The sequence below is a fragment of the Hyla sarda genome, chromosome 3, assembly GCF_029499605.1.
Source record: "Hyla sarda isolate aHylSar1 chromosome 3, aHylSar1.hap1, whole genome shotgun sequence".
Lineage (NCBI taxonomy): Eukaryota > Metazoa > Chordata > Amphibia > Anura > Hylidae > Hyla > Hyla sarda.
In genome coordinates, this window is record NC_079191.1 from 32,351,570 (window position 1) to 32,369,696 (window position 18,127).

The 18,127-nt window shown below is 40.8% G+C and overlaps 1 protein-coding gene across 5 annotated transcripts in view; it reads right to left on the reverse strand.

Annotated features, from left to right (window-relative positions):
* Positions 1-18,127, reverse strand: part of PKHD1 (PKHD1 ciliary IPT domain containing fibrocystin/polyductin) — a 707,308-nt gene that overhangs the window by 272,703 nt on the left and 416,478 nt on the right. For all 5 annotated transcript variants that reach the window (XM_056564010.1, XM_056564009.1, XM_056564011.1 and 2 more), the window contains one exon: positions 3,097-3,234. In XM_056564010.1, coding sequence (XP_056419985.1) covers positions 3,097-3,234 — 138 coding nt within the window. The remainder of the gene's footprint in view (positions 1-3,096; positions 3,235-18,127) is intronic.

Sequence of the window (18,127 nt, forward strand, 5' to 3'; positions counted from 1 at the left end):
CGCTGGTCATCGACGCAGTCCACCGAATCCGAAGTAGTCCACAGGATACAAGGATCTGAAATGAGAAAAAAAAAAGAAATAAAAAAATAGGGTGATACATTTATTTTCACCCGCCCGCTCATCTTCCGTGCCACACGACCACAACTCCCAGCATGCCCTTACAGTAAGGACATGCTGGGAGCAGTAGTCATGTGGTGCGGGAGATGTACGGGCGAGTGACAAGCTTGTCACCTACCCCCCCCCCCGCTACAGGACTACAACTCCCAGCATGCCCTTACAGTAAGGACATGCTGGGATTTGTAGTCATGCAAGCCAGGGAAGCGGGCGGTAATGTGCTCCGCTCCCTGGCCGGTGGTGATCAGAAAATCACTGTAATTTCATATTTCCCCCGGGTCCCGTGAAACGGAACCCAGTGGGAAATCTGAAATGACAGTAATCTCTGCAGTCACCCGGGACTCCCGCAGCTGGCTGGGAGATGTGCAGGAGCTGTCCCTGCCATCTTTCAGCATGTACCGCACCACTGAGTGATGGCAGGCACAGCTCCTGCACATCTCCCAGCCCGTCTGCAGAGTGATGCCGGACCAAGCTCCTTTTAACATACAACGGAGCTTAAGAGTTTTTCTAGGTACTACTGTAAGATCAAATTTCCCAGCGGGTCCCGTGATTGGCTGCTCGGTCCTGGCTAATCACGGGACCCAGCGGGAAATGTGAAAATACATTACGGACTCCAAAATCTCCACGGCGCCGAGGTATGTTAAAAGGAGCCCCGGCTGGCCCGAACTCCATCTGATTCTATTCCCGCTACCATCACTTAATGACGGGGGCACTGATTAACATCCCCCCCTTGTCTCCTACCCGCACCGCACATCTCCCGCCCGCTACCTGCTAAAAGACTACAACTCCCAGCATTCCCTCACTGTAATTGAATGCTGGGAGTTGTAGTCTTGCAACAGGTAGCAGATAGATGGCGCGGGCGGGTGGGAGACAAGGTGGGGATATAAATCAGTGTGATCTGTGATCAGGTAGTCAGAAAAGCAGAAACATAAGCAAGGTTCAAGCTGGTGTAGACTCCTGGAGCTTTATAATCAGATGCGCCTAGATCTGCGACAGTCGCAGTTAATAAATCAGGGTGCACTGGAAAGTGAAAAAACATCTACGTGAGAAAGATGTCAACATGAGCTGTGGGATGTAAAAAAAAAAAAGTTGCAAGTAAGCGGAGTTGCGCCAAATATACAGGAAAATAATCTCTACAAACTTTGATAAATCTGGGCCATAGTCTTTATCACTAAATCAGGATATACAAGATAAAATCATCTTTAAAAAGTGCACACACTGAATATACAAAGATGGTGGCAACAGGAAACACAGGGGGGGGGGGTTCAGGCTCTACAGTATGATCACAGTAGGAGATAAAAAAAAATGTGAATATTTCCCATAGACAACAATGTCATAGGGGTAATACAGTGGGGATCAAAAGTTTGGGCACCCCAGGTAAAAATGTGTATTAATGTGCATAAAGAAGTCAAGGAAAGATGGAAAAATCTCCAAAAGGCATCAAATTACAGATTAGACATTCTTATAATATGTCAACAAAAGTTAGATTTTATTTCCATCATTTACACTTTCAAAATAACAGAAAACAAAAAAATGGCGTCTGCAAAAGTTTGGGCACCCTGCAGAAATTATAGCATGCACTGCCCCCTTTCCAAAGCTGAGACCTGCCATTGTCATGGATTGTTCTCAATCATCATCTGGGAAGACCAGGTGATGTCAATCTCAAAGGTTTTAAATGCCCAGACTCATCTGACCTTGCCCCAACAATCAGCACCATGGGTTCTTTTAAGCAGTTGTCTAGAAATCTGAAACTGAAAATAGTTGACGCTCACAAAGCTGGAGAAGGCTATAAGAAGATAGCATAACGTTTTCAGATGTCAATATCGTCTGTTCGGAATGTAATTAAGAAATGGCAGTCATCAGTAACAGTGGAAGTTAAAGCAATATCTGGAAGACCAAGAAAAATATCAGACCGAACAGGTCGCAGGATTGTGATAAAAACAATTCAAAACCCACGTTTGACTGCACAATCCCTCCAGAAAGATCTGGCAGAAACTGGAGTTGTGGTACACTATTCCACTATAAAGAGTTACTTGTACAAATATGTCTTCATGGAAGAGTCATCATAAGAAAACCTCTTCTACGTCCTCACCACAAAAATCAGCATTTGAACTTTGCAAATGAACATATAAAGAAGCCTGATGCATTTTGCAAACAAGTTCTGTGGACCGATGAGGTTAAAATTTTACTTTTTTGGCCGGAATGAGCAAAGGTACGTTTGGAGAAGAAGGGGAACAGAATTTAATGAAAAGAATCTCTGTCCAACTGTTAAGAATGGGGGTGGATCAATCATGCTTTGGGGTTGTATTGCAGCCAGTGGCACAGGGAACATCTCACGAGTAGAAGGAAAAATTGATTCAATAAAATTTCAGCAAATTTTGGATTCTAACTTGATGCCATCTGTGAAAAAGCTGAAGTTAAAGAGAGGATGGCTTCTACAAATGGACAATGATCCTAAACACACCTCAAAATCCACAGGGGATTGCATCAAGAGGCGTAAACTGAAGGTTTTGTCATGGCTTTCACAATCTCCTGACCTCAACATAATTGAAAATCTATGGATAGACCTTAAAAGGAAGAATAGGCAAAGATACCTCAAACAAGAATTGAAAGACTCTTGGCTGGCTACAAAAAGTGTTTACAAGCTGTCAAAGGGGGCCTTCCCAAAGGGGGCTGTACAAGATATTAACTTGCCCAAACTTTTGCAGATGCCATTTTTTTGTTTTCTGTTATTTTGAAAGTGTAAATGATGGAAATAAAATCTAACTGGAAGGATTAACAGTTTTATATAGAAGTAATTTAAAAATCTGTATAACTTTCTGGCACCAGTTGATTTGAAAACATTGTTTTTACCCCGATAATATTCCATATATAAGAAATCTGAATAACCCGGTCACTCATTTTCTCTCAAAATAGTCTATGGATTGTCACATATAGATAATCTGTGATAGTAATTCATATTACTCTACAATATGTACTCACCGACACTTAGCCGTCCACCTGCTATGAGGATACAAGAAACACTAAACTCATTGCTGAGGTTTGTTGGAAATTCCAGAGTTCCTAATACATACAGACCACGGAGAGGAGGCAGGGCGACGTCAACCACTATGGTTCTGTCTAGGAAAGAAGAAATTACAATCCATGTTACTAAAATGTGACAGAGGATGTTCACCGTTTATCAAAAATTCCCAAGGCACAAGCTTCTCAATAAGTTTGGGGCATCTTCCCTGAGCCTCACACTTTAAAATGTATGTCAAAATCTATGTATAAGTTAGCACAAAACGGGGCTTACAGAAAACCTTTACTCTAACCTGTGCTGTATATTGTACTGTCATGCTATGTATGGTTGCAATTCATTATATGCAGGGCTGGTGCAAGCATTTTTGCCACCCTAGGCAAAAGCTAATTTTGCCGCCCCTTGACGCCGCCCATTGACGTGCCCCACCTTACTACTGGGGTGACACACTGTAACAAACCACCTCCTGGGGGTGGTGGTTCTGGCTGGGCGGGTGCTTCAGATGCTGCCTGGTTACTTTCTTGCAGAGGGCAGAGCGGCACCCCCATCAAGAGGGTGCTCTAACCTGCCATGATTGCATCATTTGTAATGACAACTGAATGGTCACCCAAGCTCTTTCAATAAACTTTGCACTAACGCCCCTCTTCTTCCCCACCTCCCCATATGTTTGCTGAGTGGTTTGGCCTTTGTGATCCGCCCCTCCCAACCCCCATAGACCCCACACCTCTCCCCGATCACAGATTGTAATGTATTGTTGTTTGACTTTGTTTCTTTTATAATGAGTGATGGAGCGGAATGTTAGTGTAACATGTGGTACGGTGTATAGCTTAGAAATCCTGTACTGTATATTGCACCGTCATGCTTTGTATGATTGTAATTTATTGTATGACTTTTCATGACGACTGAATGATCAATAAAGCTCTTTGCACCTTTTTTATTACACCAAAAAAGTGATGTACTCAACTGATTGATGAATTTCCTTCATGGTGTTCAAGAGCAGAAACTCTTCATGAGGCTTTGGTAGGAGGCCAACAATGATTAGACCAAGATTTGAGAGGAACATCTCAATTGATGTCTTTCTAGGAAGTGTCTTTGTATTGAGATGCAGCAATACCAGTGTTGGTGTTGACCACCAAACCATGACTTCTTCAGATCACCGATGTCTTAAAACAATGGTCTAAAACTGTGGCCCTCTAGATGTTGCAAAACTTCAACTCCCAGCATGCCCGGACAGCCTCAAAGAAAGGCTACAGGATACCGTAAACTGCCCAAGAACCCTACACATATTGCTGCATATATATCTGAGGCATGCCATGTTGCCAAGACCACATGATGATTTCTTAGTCTCCCCATTTTTAAAGCACCCTCCTTCCCTTTCCCCCACCTATAGTGTCCCAAACTGTAATAATTCTGCCATTTGGTGTCACGCACAATAAAATGGGTAGGTAAGTAAGTGGTGCGGAAAGGTGGGTAGGTCTTTTGGGAAAGAGTAGTTTGGTGCCCCTCATTAGGTAGATAGGTTTCTCCAGTATGAATTTTTCCCCATTAGGTAGGTGCACCATGTATGTAGGTTCCCTTAGTAAGCTAGAACCCCCAGTATTCTGGTGTCTCAGTAGGTAACTTCTTCCAGTAGGAAGTTTGCCCCCAGTAAGTAGAAACCTCTTTTAGATAATTCCCCACTACAGATAAGAACACCCCTTAAATAGTTCCCCCTGTAGGTTGTTTGCCCCTTGTAGGTAGGACTTTACTGAAGGTAGTTTGCTTCTTTGTTAGTAGTTTGCCCCCTGTAGGTAGGATCTCTCCTCAAAGTAGTTTTTCCTCCCTGTCAATAGCCTCCAACTAAGGTAGTTTACCCCCTGTAGTTTGCCCCCTGTAGGTTGGCTATTCCCTAAAGATAGTTTGCTCCCCAGAATGCAGTCCTCCTCTGTAGCAGAACTCCCTCTGTAGGTAGGTTGCCTATGTTGGGAGGACCCCCGTAAAGTTTGTGTCCAGTAGGTAGGATCCCCCTTTACATAGTTTGCCCCCTGTAGGTAGGACTCTCTCAAGATAGTTTTCCCCCTGTAAGGGTGGGTTCACACCATATTTTTGTAATACAGTTCCTGTATCAGGACTAAACTGTATCAAAACGTGTGTACAAAGTTTTATCTGTATACGGTTTGAAAAATGATGTCCGGTTGCATCAGTTTTTTACAAAAAAAAAAAACGCATACGTTTTGAACTTTTCACTCCATTATGAATAAAGTTTCACTTGTTTGATTGAAATGCCAAGAAAGAAAAACTCTGGAAAGTCAAAAACCGTATGGTGAAAACTGGATGGAACCGTACACACATACGGTTCTGTACGGTTTCCATTGACTCCCATGTTAAAAAAAAAAACGTATACGGTTTAATACAGTTTTTCACCCGGACCCAAAACCTTGGTAGGCCACGGTTTTCTGTCCAGAAAAAAAAAGTTAAAAAAACGCATGGTTTGAAAAACGGAGAAAACCGTATACAATATGGTGCATACGGTTTTGAATGGGAAGTCTATGGGCACGGTTTGCTGTAAGGTTGCATACTTTTTTTTTATGAAACCGTATGCTGAAACCGTATAGCAAAATTGTGGTGTGGACCCACCCTAAGAGGTTTGCTCCCCTGTTGGTAAGGCCTTCTTAACTCCGCCCCCTTAAGTAGTTTGCCACCCCCCAATAGATAAGGATCCCCTGAAAAAAAAATGCTTCTAGGCCGCAAATGCCCATGGTGATGTTACTCATTGTTCATACTTGTAAAGGGTTTCACTCTGGGATCGTCCTTTGCCGTAGCCAAAGGACACGTTTTTCCACAATAAACCGGCAAACAATGAGTCCTTTCTGCAATTCTGGCTCCTCGCCAGGTTTATTAACCGGGATGCAGGATAAACAAAACATAAAAATAACTCCTAGGCCGTCTAGCCACTCACTACACATGTAGCATGCCCTGACTAATAACTGATGGGCTTTTCCCTGTCAGTTTAAACACAAAAAGTCCTGCAGCCTTATAAGACACAGTTCACATTTGAACATAAAGTCCCATTCGTACAGCCACCTGCTATATGTTACAGGAGCCACGTCTCTCACTCCGGGAGTCCACGCTTGTGTCCTCAGCAGCCTTTGCTGTGCCCGCCTGGCACTGGACACGGTGTCTCCCCCCTCTAACAGCCACTTCTGTCTAGGGGAGAGCCCCAACTATTCTGTCTCTTTTTCCTTTTAAACACACACTTTCCCTTCCTGATACCTCATTAATCAGGCCACAGGTGGAGCATTCTGCAGAGATAGCAAGGGAAATACACCCTTTCCTTGCCAAACTGCCACATATCCCCCCCCCTCTGCTCAGACCACCGGGAAGGAGCACTTGTATTCAAAAGGCAGAGTCCAACTGCCTTTCCTTTTCCTTGAACAACTACGTCCAACAGATTTTGAGGCACTTGGCTTCCTTCATCAGTAGATTTTATCTGCACCACTTCAATGGTGCACCCTTCTTTCATTCGCACTTTCATCAGCCACCGAGCACAAGACTTTTGGTCACCTTTGACAAATTCCTTGTAAAAAGCTCCATTCATGTCACACCTTTCCAACACCAGGTTCTTCATCTTGGTCTGTGCAGTGCTCTGGACTCTAGGTGCGGACAAGGCAGATGCTCTAGGCCATTGTCTTCTTCTGTCACTGGTATGACCATTGCATAAACTTTGCTGGTGGCCAACCGAGCCTGTATCACCCATTTGCAGGTCTTCTAAGTCATCCTCCACAATTTCAGGAGGCTTCCCTTTAATGTACCTGTCCCTCTTCTCCTTGAGACGGACTCTTCTCCAAATTCTACTTCTGCGGACTTTCTTCCAGTGTTTTCTAATCCAGTGCCTCTCAGGGTTTCCACCACGACCCAGTCTTCTATCACAGTGACCTCTTTTTAAGGACTCTGCTTTCTTATTAGCCCTTTCTTTAGGGACACCGGTTTTCACAGGCTCATTTTTAGGCTGAGAACTCTTGGCTCCTTTAGCCAGTTTTTCACCTGCACCTTCAGATGTGTCACTGACTTTACTTGCAGCTTCTGCAGTTATCTCTGGTTTAACTTCTACCTCAGAGAACTTCTCTGCCTCAGAATTTTCACCATGCAATGTTAATATCTCTGCAGCTTCAGAGGACTTCCCATATGGTTTCACCTCAGTATCAGCTTCAGAGGACCTTTCATATGGCTTCTTCTCATGGTCTTCAGACTCTACTGTTTCTTGCGTCCATTGTTCAGACTCCGCCTTTTTTAGAGAAAGCATCCCTGTCTCCAGTAGCTTTTGCCTCACAAGCAGTTTTTCTTCTTTTACACGGACGGCTGTGGCTTTGGCCTCAATTTCCATCTGAGACACTTTTAACCTCTCGTTAGCCAGTTCTGCTATAACTTGGTCACGGCTTTCTTTTAGGACCTTCATGTCCCCTTCCAGCTTTAAACATTTCTGCTGCTCACTCTTGAGCTTAGAAGAGTTCTTCTTCTCACTTTCCAGCAATTCTGTCAAGTTTTTGACAGTATCCTCCAGGGACAGCAGTTGTTCTCTCATCTGCTCATTGTCTTTATTCAGTTGCGCCATCTTGGACACTTGCTGCTCATAGACTTTTAGCTGAGCCTCTTGTTCAGAGAGCCGAGTACCCAGTGAATCCAAGGCAGCTGCGCGAGACTTAATATGCGTTTCGTTCTGTGCCTCCAGGCTCTGCACCTTATGAGCCATTACCACTTTCTCCTTCTCCAGCTCTTCCATGGCTACCAACCTAGCCTTGTGATCACTTTGTAGAGCCAGATATGCCCCACACAGGACATTCACTTCTTCATCCTTGAATGAGATCTGCTTGGCCAGAATCTCCAATTCTCTCTCCTTGCTGGTCATAAGACCCTGGGAGCGGGACAGTTCATCCTGCAGAGCCGCAAACTCACTTTTGTGGCGCTCCATATCTTTCTGCAGCTGAAGCGTTGCTTCCTGCTCTTTATTCAAGTCTGCAAGCGTTTTTTCTTTCTCCTCTGTCAGGTGATGAACTACTTCTTCCTTTTGAGACAATTTAGCAGAAACCATCTGTAAGGTTTCTTCAAGGTTCTGGATCTGCTCCCTTTTTTTACCAAGACCAGCGCGTTTTTTCCGAGATCTCTTACTTACAGCGGTCTCCTTACTCTCGCTGCTGGACCTTGTGACATTCTCTTGTCCTCTGACAGTCACCTGTGCTTGGCCTGTCTCTTCCTTCAAGCAAACTCGTTCAGACTCTTTTCCACCTTTAGGAGTAGTCTCCCCCTTTTCAAGGGTCTTGGCCACTTGGGCTTCAGGGTAGTTCCTGGACAGTCTCTCTGGACTGTCTCTCTGCTCACTGGCAGACTTCTCTTTCACTTCAACACTGTCTCTCTGCTGCCCAGCAGAAAGGTCTAGGGCTCCTGGGTCTGCAACAACATCTGGTCCAGTGGTTCGACCTTCCTGGTCACGATCCATCTCTCGTCCAGACATCACATCTCCTTCACTCAGGACTCTGTCTGTGACAGTAAGCGCAGCACCCAGCTCCACATGTACTCTCTTCAGTACTTCTGCATTATCCACAGACATCTCTGTAGCTTCTTTTCCAGTCACCTCTTCCAGATGACCGTGCAACTCTAGCCCCACCTTGGGCTCATCTTCAGCTGGCGAATGGAACCCATGTTCCTGTACCTGATCCGTTTCTGGTTTCACTGAAGATTCTGTTTCAGTCAGAGGCACACTTGTCACTTGAGTCACTGGATCCTCTTGGACTTGACTCACGGTCTGGTCTTCAGCTCCCCCAGCAGTCTGGCAGACCCCTATCTGACCTACATCTAGTAACTGCTGACACTCCCCGTCCTCAGCCTCTGCTGAGTAACTCTCCTCTAGTGTGTGATGCAAGTCAAGTGTTGTGGGCCTATCAGGTGTTCCTGCTCTAGTCACCTGACAGTCTTCCCATAATTGCTGAAAAAATTGAAAATCCGTCCCCAGTACTACATCATACTCCAAGGAGGGCTCTATTGCAACCTTATGACCTATAGTACCATAGGGAGTAGAAATACAGACATTAACCGTTTTATAACCCCAAATACCAGCCTGCATAGACATTATAGTGGGGTCTGGCTTTCTCCTGCTGGACTTTACCAGACTTATTACACATCTAGGGTCTAACAAAACCGTCATCTTTTTACCTTCTATTTCCAGCTCACACAGGTTTTCTTTTGTCCTGTCTGAGTTGGCAGCAGTACACATTACATCAGAAGACATAGGCATGCATGTTTCACACAATACAATATCACATTGCACATGTTCAGAATTGACAGGACAGTTCATATCTACGTGACCTAACTCATGCAAATGGCCTTTTGCAATATTTTCTCCCAGTCCGGCATTCAACCTTTTCTGTTCACTAGACTTTTTTAGTCCAACCTGCAGAGTGTGAACAGTCCCATCAGCCTTCATGAGGTGCGCCCCACCCTCACATGATTTTGCACTTAGACACAGGTTGGAGACATCTTCTTGCTGAGCTGCCGCTGATCTCTTTAAGGTGCTCACCACTCCATGCCTCTTGGCGATATCCGGTTGCCGTCCTTGTCGGTTGCTCCTAGCAACGGCCTTGCGACGTCGACCCATCTTTGCACAAAATCTTGCACAGATCACCGCTGCTTTGACACACTTGTCAGACACTCCTGCTACACCAACAGTCACTTGTCGGCAGGATCGTTGCCCCTAGCAACAATTCCAACGTGTTGCGATCCGTTGCCCCTAGCAACGCCTTCACCACAGGCTCAGTCCTGCTCCGCTTGTAACATGCACAGTTGGTTGCTCCCGGCAACAACTCCACTGCAACTTGACCACTGGTTGCTCCTAGCAACGTGTGCCCGCATCCTCCACCAATTGTAAAGGGTTTCACTCTGGGATCGTCCTTTGCCGTAGCCAAAGGACACGTTTTTCCACAATAAACCGGCAAACAATGAGTCCTTTCTGCAATTCTGGCTCCTCGCCAGGTTTATTAACCGGGATGCAGGATAAACAAAACATAAAAATAACTCCTAGGCCGTCTAGCCACTCACTACACATGTAGCATGCCCTGACTAATAACTGATGGGCTTTTCCCTGTCAGTTTAAACACAATAAGTCCTGCAGCCTTATAAGACACAGTTCACATTTGAACATAAAGTCCCATTCGTACAGCCACCTGCTATATGTTACAGGAGCCACGTCTCTCACTCCGGGAGTCCACGCTTGTGTCCTCAGCAGCCCTTGCTGTGCCCGCCTGGCACTGGACACGGTGTCTCCCCCCTCTAACAGCCACTTCTGTCTAGGGGAGAGCCCCAACTATTCTGTCTCTTTTTCCTTTTAAACACACACTTTCCCTTCCTGATACCTCATTAATCAGGCCACAGGTGGAGCATTCTGCAGAGATAGCAAGGGAAATACACCCTTTCCTTGCCAAACTGCCACATACTCCAGAGGCAGAGATGTTCCCAGCCTCCAGTGGCCATAGGCATAATGCTGCCCCTGACGCTTCTTAATCTCAGATAGATAGATAAATGTATGACTAAGGTCCAGTCTTAGGACCGAAACACGTCACCTTGTCATGTTCTCCTGGTCTTTGCAGCTTTTATTGGAATAAAACATCCTGTTTTCTCACATCCGCGCTGGACATTTTGCCTTTGTTCGTTGTTTCCAGTCGGTGCTGCCCACGCCGGTCCTGGCGCAACGGGCTGAGGGAGTGAGCTGGACTATACACACTTTTGCTTGCAGATAGATAAATAGATAGATAGATGAAGATAGATAGATAAAGATAGATTATTGGTAGAAATATAGATAGATATGAGATAGATAGATAGATATGAGATAGATAGATAAAGATAGATTAATAGATAGATAGATAAAGATAGATTAATAGATATATAGATAGATAGATTTATATGAGATAGAGAGATAGATAGATATGAGATAGATAAATAGATAGATATATAGATAGATATGAGATAGATAGATAGATATGAAATAGAAAGATAGATAGATTAATAGAAAGATAGATAGACAGACAGGAGATAGATAGATATGAGGTAGGTAGATAGATAGATAGACAAAAGATAGATAGATAGATAGATAGATATGAGATAGATAGATAGATAGATATGAGATAGATATATAGATAGCTATGAGATAGATAGATATGAGATAGATAGAAGATAGATAGATAGATATACAGCAATAGAAGAATGCAGCAGCACACTGCCAGCACAAGGATATAGGTGAAACATGAACATGCAGATAAAACATGGAGAGCTATACAGCTATGGTGTAATAGATGCAAATGTGAAACTATGAAATAGTGAGGCACTTAGCTCGCAAATTTGTCTCCGCCGGCGGTCAAATAGCTTGGACCGTCCCATCGCGATAAGGTGGCCTCATTGGGACGGACCCTACACTGTGAATATGCCTCTGTGTGAACAGTTCAGTAAGCATGGCAGGATCTGGAACATCCAAGACACCTTATATACACACCTGATAGAGGTGGGTGGGGTGCAAGGCCAACATGGAGGTAGCCACTCCCCCGTATGTGTAATAAAGACAGAGAATAAGTCAGCCAGCACTTTAGTTGATACCAAACTATTAACTTATTCTTTGTCTAGATAGATAGATAGATAGATAGATAGATAGATAGATAGAAGATAGATAGATAGATATGAGATAGATAGATAGACAGACAGACAGGAGAAGGATACAAGATAGATAGATAAAGATAGATTAATAGAAAGACAGATATATATTAGAAAGATAGATAGATAGATATGAGATAGATATATAGATAGATATGAGATAGATAGATAGATATGAGATAGATAGATAGAAGATAGATAGATAGATAGATAGATAGAAGATAGATAGATAGATATGAGATAGATAGATAAAGATAGATTAATAGAAAGACAGATATATATTAGAAAGATAGATAGATAGATAGATAGATAGACAAGAGATCGATAGATAGATATGAGATGGATAGATAGATAAAGATAGATTAATAGAAAGATAGATAGATAGATATATATATTAGATAGATATTAGATAGATAGATAGATAGATAGATATCCCTATATAATTGTTGGCTTATATGAGGCTATTTCTTCTATATACTTGTCTACCAGAATACAGAATGGCGGCTTCTCTCTGAATTTATAACTTTACTTCCGATCCCTCCTCTCCCCCCCTCCATTTCCTATCACCTAATTACCTACAGATACAAAGAGACACCTGACATCTCTGCGCTACGCAACGCGTCCTGTCATCCGTGACACGGAACAAGATTTTACACTACAAAATTTGAAAAAAAAAAAAAAAATTCAAATACATTACATAAATACTAAAATAAAAAAAAACATCCGTACACAGATATACTCATTTTACTTTGTAAATTGCGCATCGCCGTCCGTGGCGGCGGCAGCATTTTTTAATATGATAATTCAGGTACACGGCGAATGCTAAGTGGAGGAGTTTGAAAAAGTTGCTAATGACTGCGACACAGACACGAGCGCCTTTGATCAGCGCCGTTTCTATATAAAACATCATAGCACGCCATTCAATGGAAATCAGGTCTAACAGAGGAGCCATTATGTAAGATGCAGCACTTTGGCATTCATCTCTTCAAACAGAGAAAGTTCAAAGAAAAACGCAAAATGAATAACAGAGTGAATTCCAACACAAAAAGAAAAACGGAAGCAGCGCCCGAGGCGGCGTGATATCATATCTATACCCTTCAAAACAACATTCCTTTTCGCTCAGAATTAGAACATATTTTCATTGCGGCCGATACGTCTGGTGTAAGAAATGTGTCATATTGAAAAATCTGGAAATACATCTCGGCAATTTAGGGGGCTTCGGTAATAATATTTTTCATTATCTGCGTAGGGAGAGCGGGCACGGGGGGGGGGGGGTGGAACGAGGGAGAAGATTTGCGCTTTAGTGTTTGGGATCTGTCAGCCCAGTCAGAAAGAGGAAAAAAAGATCAGTGAAAAAAAAAATTTACAATTAAATTTTATAAGTATAATGCAAAACTACAACTTCCAGCATGCCCGGACAGCCTTTGGCTGTCCGGGCATGCTGGGAGTTGTAGTTTTGCAACAGCTGGAGGCACACTGGTTGGGACACACTGATAGAGTGTGTGGTTATGTTGTTAAAATTCTATCCGGCAGCTTGGATGGCAACCAAAATGGCCCCTGATGAGGGAAAAAAAAAAGAGAAACCTGTCTGTAATGCACAGATTTGGAGATGGGAATGTATGAGAGTTGGTTTCCTACTAAAGGTTAGGAAAGCTAGGTGACAGCTCATGTAGCAATATACTCTTAACTTAAAAGGGAGAGCAGGTGACAATCTGTGTGCCACAAAACATTCAGCTGTCTGGGAAAGCTGGGTGATAACCAAAATGGCCCCTGATGAGAAGTAAAAAAATAAATAAATATATAAAAAATTAAGAGAGAGAGAAACCTGTCTGTAATGCAGAAATATTGAGAGGGGAATAAATACAAGTTTGTGTACTGTCAGGGTTTCAGGAAAGCTGGATGACAACTCAATACACTAATTAAATAGGAGAGCAAGGTAGCAATCTGTGTGTCACTAAACATTCAGTTGTCTGGGAGAGCTGGGTGAAAACCAAAATGGCCCCTGATGAAAGAAAAAAAAAAGAGAGAGAAACCTATCTGTAATGCAGGGATATGAAGATGAGAGCAGTGGGACAGTTGGTTTAGTATCAGGGGTTCTGAAAAGTTGGGTGACAACTCATGTAGCAATATGCTATTTAATTAAAAAGGAGAGTAAGATGGTAATTGGTGTGTCACTAAAATAATCAGTTGTTTGGGATAGCTAGATGACAACCAAAATGGCCCCTGATGAGGAAAAAAAAGAGAAACCTGTCTGTAATGCAGAGATATGGAGATGGGATATGTCTGACAGTTGGTTTACTATCAAAGGTTTAGGAAAGATGGGTGGCAACTCATGTAGCAATATACTATTTAATTTAAAAGGAGAGTAGGCTGGTAATCTAAGTGTCACTAAACAATCATCTGTCTGGGAAAGCTGGGTGACAACCAAAATGGTCCTGATAAAAAAATTAAAAAGAGAAACCTGTCATACACAGTAATGCATCTGTGGAAATGTATGACAGTTTGTTTACTATGGGGGGGTTCAGGAAAGCTGATTGACCACTCAATATACGATTTAATTAAATAGGAGACTAGGTGAAAATCTGTATGTCACTAAACATTCAGTTATCTGGAAAAGCTGAGTGACAACAAAAATGGCCCCTGATGAGGAAAAAAAAAGAGAAACCCGTCTGTAATGCAGAGATATGGAGATGGGAGATATATGACAGATGGTTTACTATCAGGGATTCAGGAAAGCTGGTTGACAAGTCATGTACCCCTTATACTATTTTATTAAAAATGAGAGTAGGGTGGCAATCTGTGTTTCAGTTAACATTCATTTGTCTGGGAAAGCTGGGTTACAATAAAAAGGGCCTTTTGTGGGGAAAAAAAAATAAAAAAAATGAACCTGTCTGTAATGCAGAGATATGGAGATGGGAGGTGTATGACAGTTGGTTTACTACTATTCTACTAGTGCATTTGGTATATTAACATTTTATAAGCACTATAAAGTGACATTATTAGAGCATTGTATATTGGTATTATTAGAGCACTGTATATTGGTATTATTAGAGCACTGTATATTTGTATTATTAGAGCACTGTATATTGGTATTATTAGAGCACTGTATATTTGGTATTTAAAGCAGTATATATTGGTATTATTAGAGCACTGTATATTGGTATTATTAGAGCACTGTATATTGGTATTATTAGAGCACTGTATATTTGTATTATTAGAGCACTGTATATTGGTATTATTATAACACTGTATATTTGTATTATTAGAGCACTGTATATTGGTATTATTAGAGCACTGTATATTTGGTATTTAAAGCAGTATATATTGGTATTATTAGAGCATTGTATATTGATATTATAAGAGCACTGTATATTTGGTATTTTAAGCAGTATATATTGGTATTATTAGAGCACTGTATATTGGTATTATTAGAGCACTGTATATTGGTATTATTTGAGTATTGTATATTGGTATTTTTAGAGCACTTTTGCAGTATTATTTGTGCACTGTATATGAGTGTTATTTGAACACTGTATATTGGTATTATTAGAGCACTGTATATTGGTATTATTATAGTACTGTATGCTCTATAGAGCACTATATGCACTGTATATTGGTATTAATTGAACACTGTATGGTGACATTATTAGAGCACTGTATATTGGTATTATTAGAGCACTGTATATTGGTATTATTATAGTACTGTAAGCTCTATAGAGCACTATATGCACTGTATATTGGTATTATTTGAGCACTGTATGGTGACATTATTAGAGCACTGTATATTGGTATTATTAGAGCACTGTATATTGGTATTATTAGAGCACTGTATATTGGTATTATTAGAGCACTGTATGCTGGTATTATTAGAGCACTGTATGTTGGTATTATTAGAACACTGTATATTGGTATTATTAGAGCACTGTATGCTGGTATTATTAGAGCACTGTATATTGGTATTATTAGAGCACTGTATATTTGTATTATTAGAGCACTGTATATTGTTATTATTAGAGCACTGTATACTGGCATTATTAGAGCACTGTATATTGGTATTATTAGAGCACTGTATATTGGTATTATTAGAGCACTGTATATTGGTATTATTAGAGCACTGTATATTTGTATTATTAGAGCACTGTATATTGTTATTATTAGAGCACTGTATATTTGGTATTATTAGAGCACTGTATATTGGTATTATTAGAGCACTGTATATTTGTATTATTAGAGCACTGTATATTGTTATTATTAGAGTACTGTATACTGGTATTATTAGAGCACTGTATATTGGTATTATTAGAGCACTGTATATTTGTATTATTAGAGCACTGTATATTGTTATTATTAGAGCACTGTATACTGGCATTATTAGAGCACTGTATATTGGTATTATTAGAGCACTGTATATTTGTATTATTAGAGCACTGTATATTGTTATTATTAGAGCACTGTATATTGTTATTATTAGAGCACTGTATATTGTTATTATTAGAGCACTGTATACTGGTATTATTAGAGCACTGTAAGCTCTATAGATCACTATATGCACTGTATATTGGTATTATTAGAGCACTGTATGCTGGTATTATTAGAGCACTGTATATTGGTATTATTAGAGCACTGTATATTTGTATTATTAGAGCACTGTAAGCTCTATAGAGCACTATATGCACTGTATATTGGTATTATTAGAGCACTGTATGCTGGTATTATTAGAGCACTGTATATTTGTATTATTAGAGCACTGTAAGCTCTATAGAGCACTATATGCACTGTATATTGGTATTATTAGAGTACTGTATATTTGTATTATTAGAGCACTGTATATTGGTATTATTAGAGCACTGTAAGCTCTATAGAGCACTATATGCACTGTATATTGGTATTATTTGAGCACTGTATGGTGACATTAATAGAGCACTGTATATTGGTATTATTAGAGCACTGTATATTTGTATTATTAGAGCACTGTATGCTGGTATTATTAGAGCACTGTATATTTGTATTATTAGAGCACTGTATGCTGGTATTATTAGAGCACTGTATATTTGTATTATTAGAGCACTGTATGCTGGTATTATTAGAGCACTGTATATTTGTATTATTAGAGCACTGTATGCTGGTATTATTAGAGCACTGTATATTGGTATTATTAGAGCACTGTATGCTGGTATTATTAGAGCACTGTATATTGGTATTATTAGAGCACTGTAAGCTCTATAGAGCACTATATGCACTGTATATTGGTATTATTAGAGCACTGTATGCTGGTATTATTAGAGCACTGTATATTGGAATTATTAGAGCACTGTATACTGGTATTATTAGAGCACTGTAAGCTCTATAGAGCACTATATGCACTGTATATCGGTATTACTTGAGCACTGTATGGTGACATTATTAGAGCCCTGTATCCTCATAGAGTACAATATGCCCCGTATATTGGTATTGTTTGCGCACTGTATGGTGGTATTATTTGAGTTCTGCATGGTGTTATTTATTCTTTGTAAGACTGCTACTAAGTCATTGTAGAGTATATTACTTTTGCAGTGTACAGGGGTGGCACTGTATGGCACTGTTATTTATGTGAAAACAAACATTTAAAAAAATCCATAATTGATGTAATCGCATCTAGAAATGTCTGAACTATTTAAATATAAAATTAATGTGAGAATTGCTTGTGTTGGGGTAACCTTGCCTCCCAAAAAACATGGATAAAAAAATAATCAAAATCTAATTTACCCCAAAATGGTAGCTCTGGAGAAAGAAAAAAAATGTATATGGGATAGAATAAAGAGATGCAAAGCTATTTTTATTTTTTGAAAAGTAGACATACACAGAAAAGACATAACACAAACAATATAAATTTTGTATTTCTGTAATCGTAGTCCTGAAGCATAAAGTTAACATGTCATTTTAAAAGGCAGTTTAAAAAAAATTTATATAATAATTTCACCTTTTTTTTGTTTTGGAATCCCTTGGCTCACATTTTGGCTATGTTCAGCCGTATTTTATGTACAAATGTATTCCCTAGAATAGCGAGCAAACTATGCCCACATTTTTTATATTAAAGGGGCATTTCAGGAAAAAACTTTTTTTTATGTATCAACTGGCTCCAGATTCTTAAACTACTTCTATTAAAAAATCTTAATCCTTTCAGTACTTATGAGCCACTGAAGTTGAGTTGTTCTTTTCTGTCTAAGTGCTCTCTGATGACACCTGTCTCGGGAACTGTCCAGAGTAGAAGCAAATCCCCATAGCAAACCTATTCTGATTTGTGCAGTTCCTGAGACAAGCAGAGATGTCAGCAGAGAGCACTGT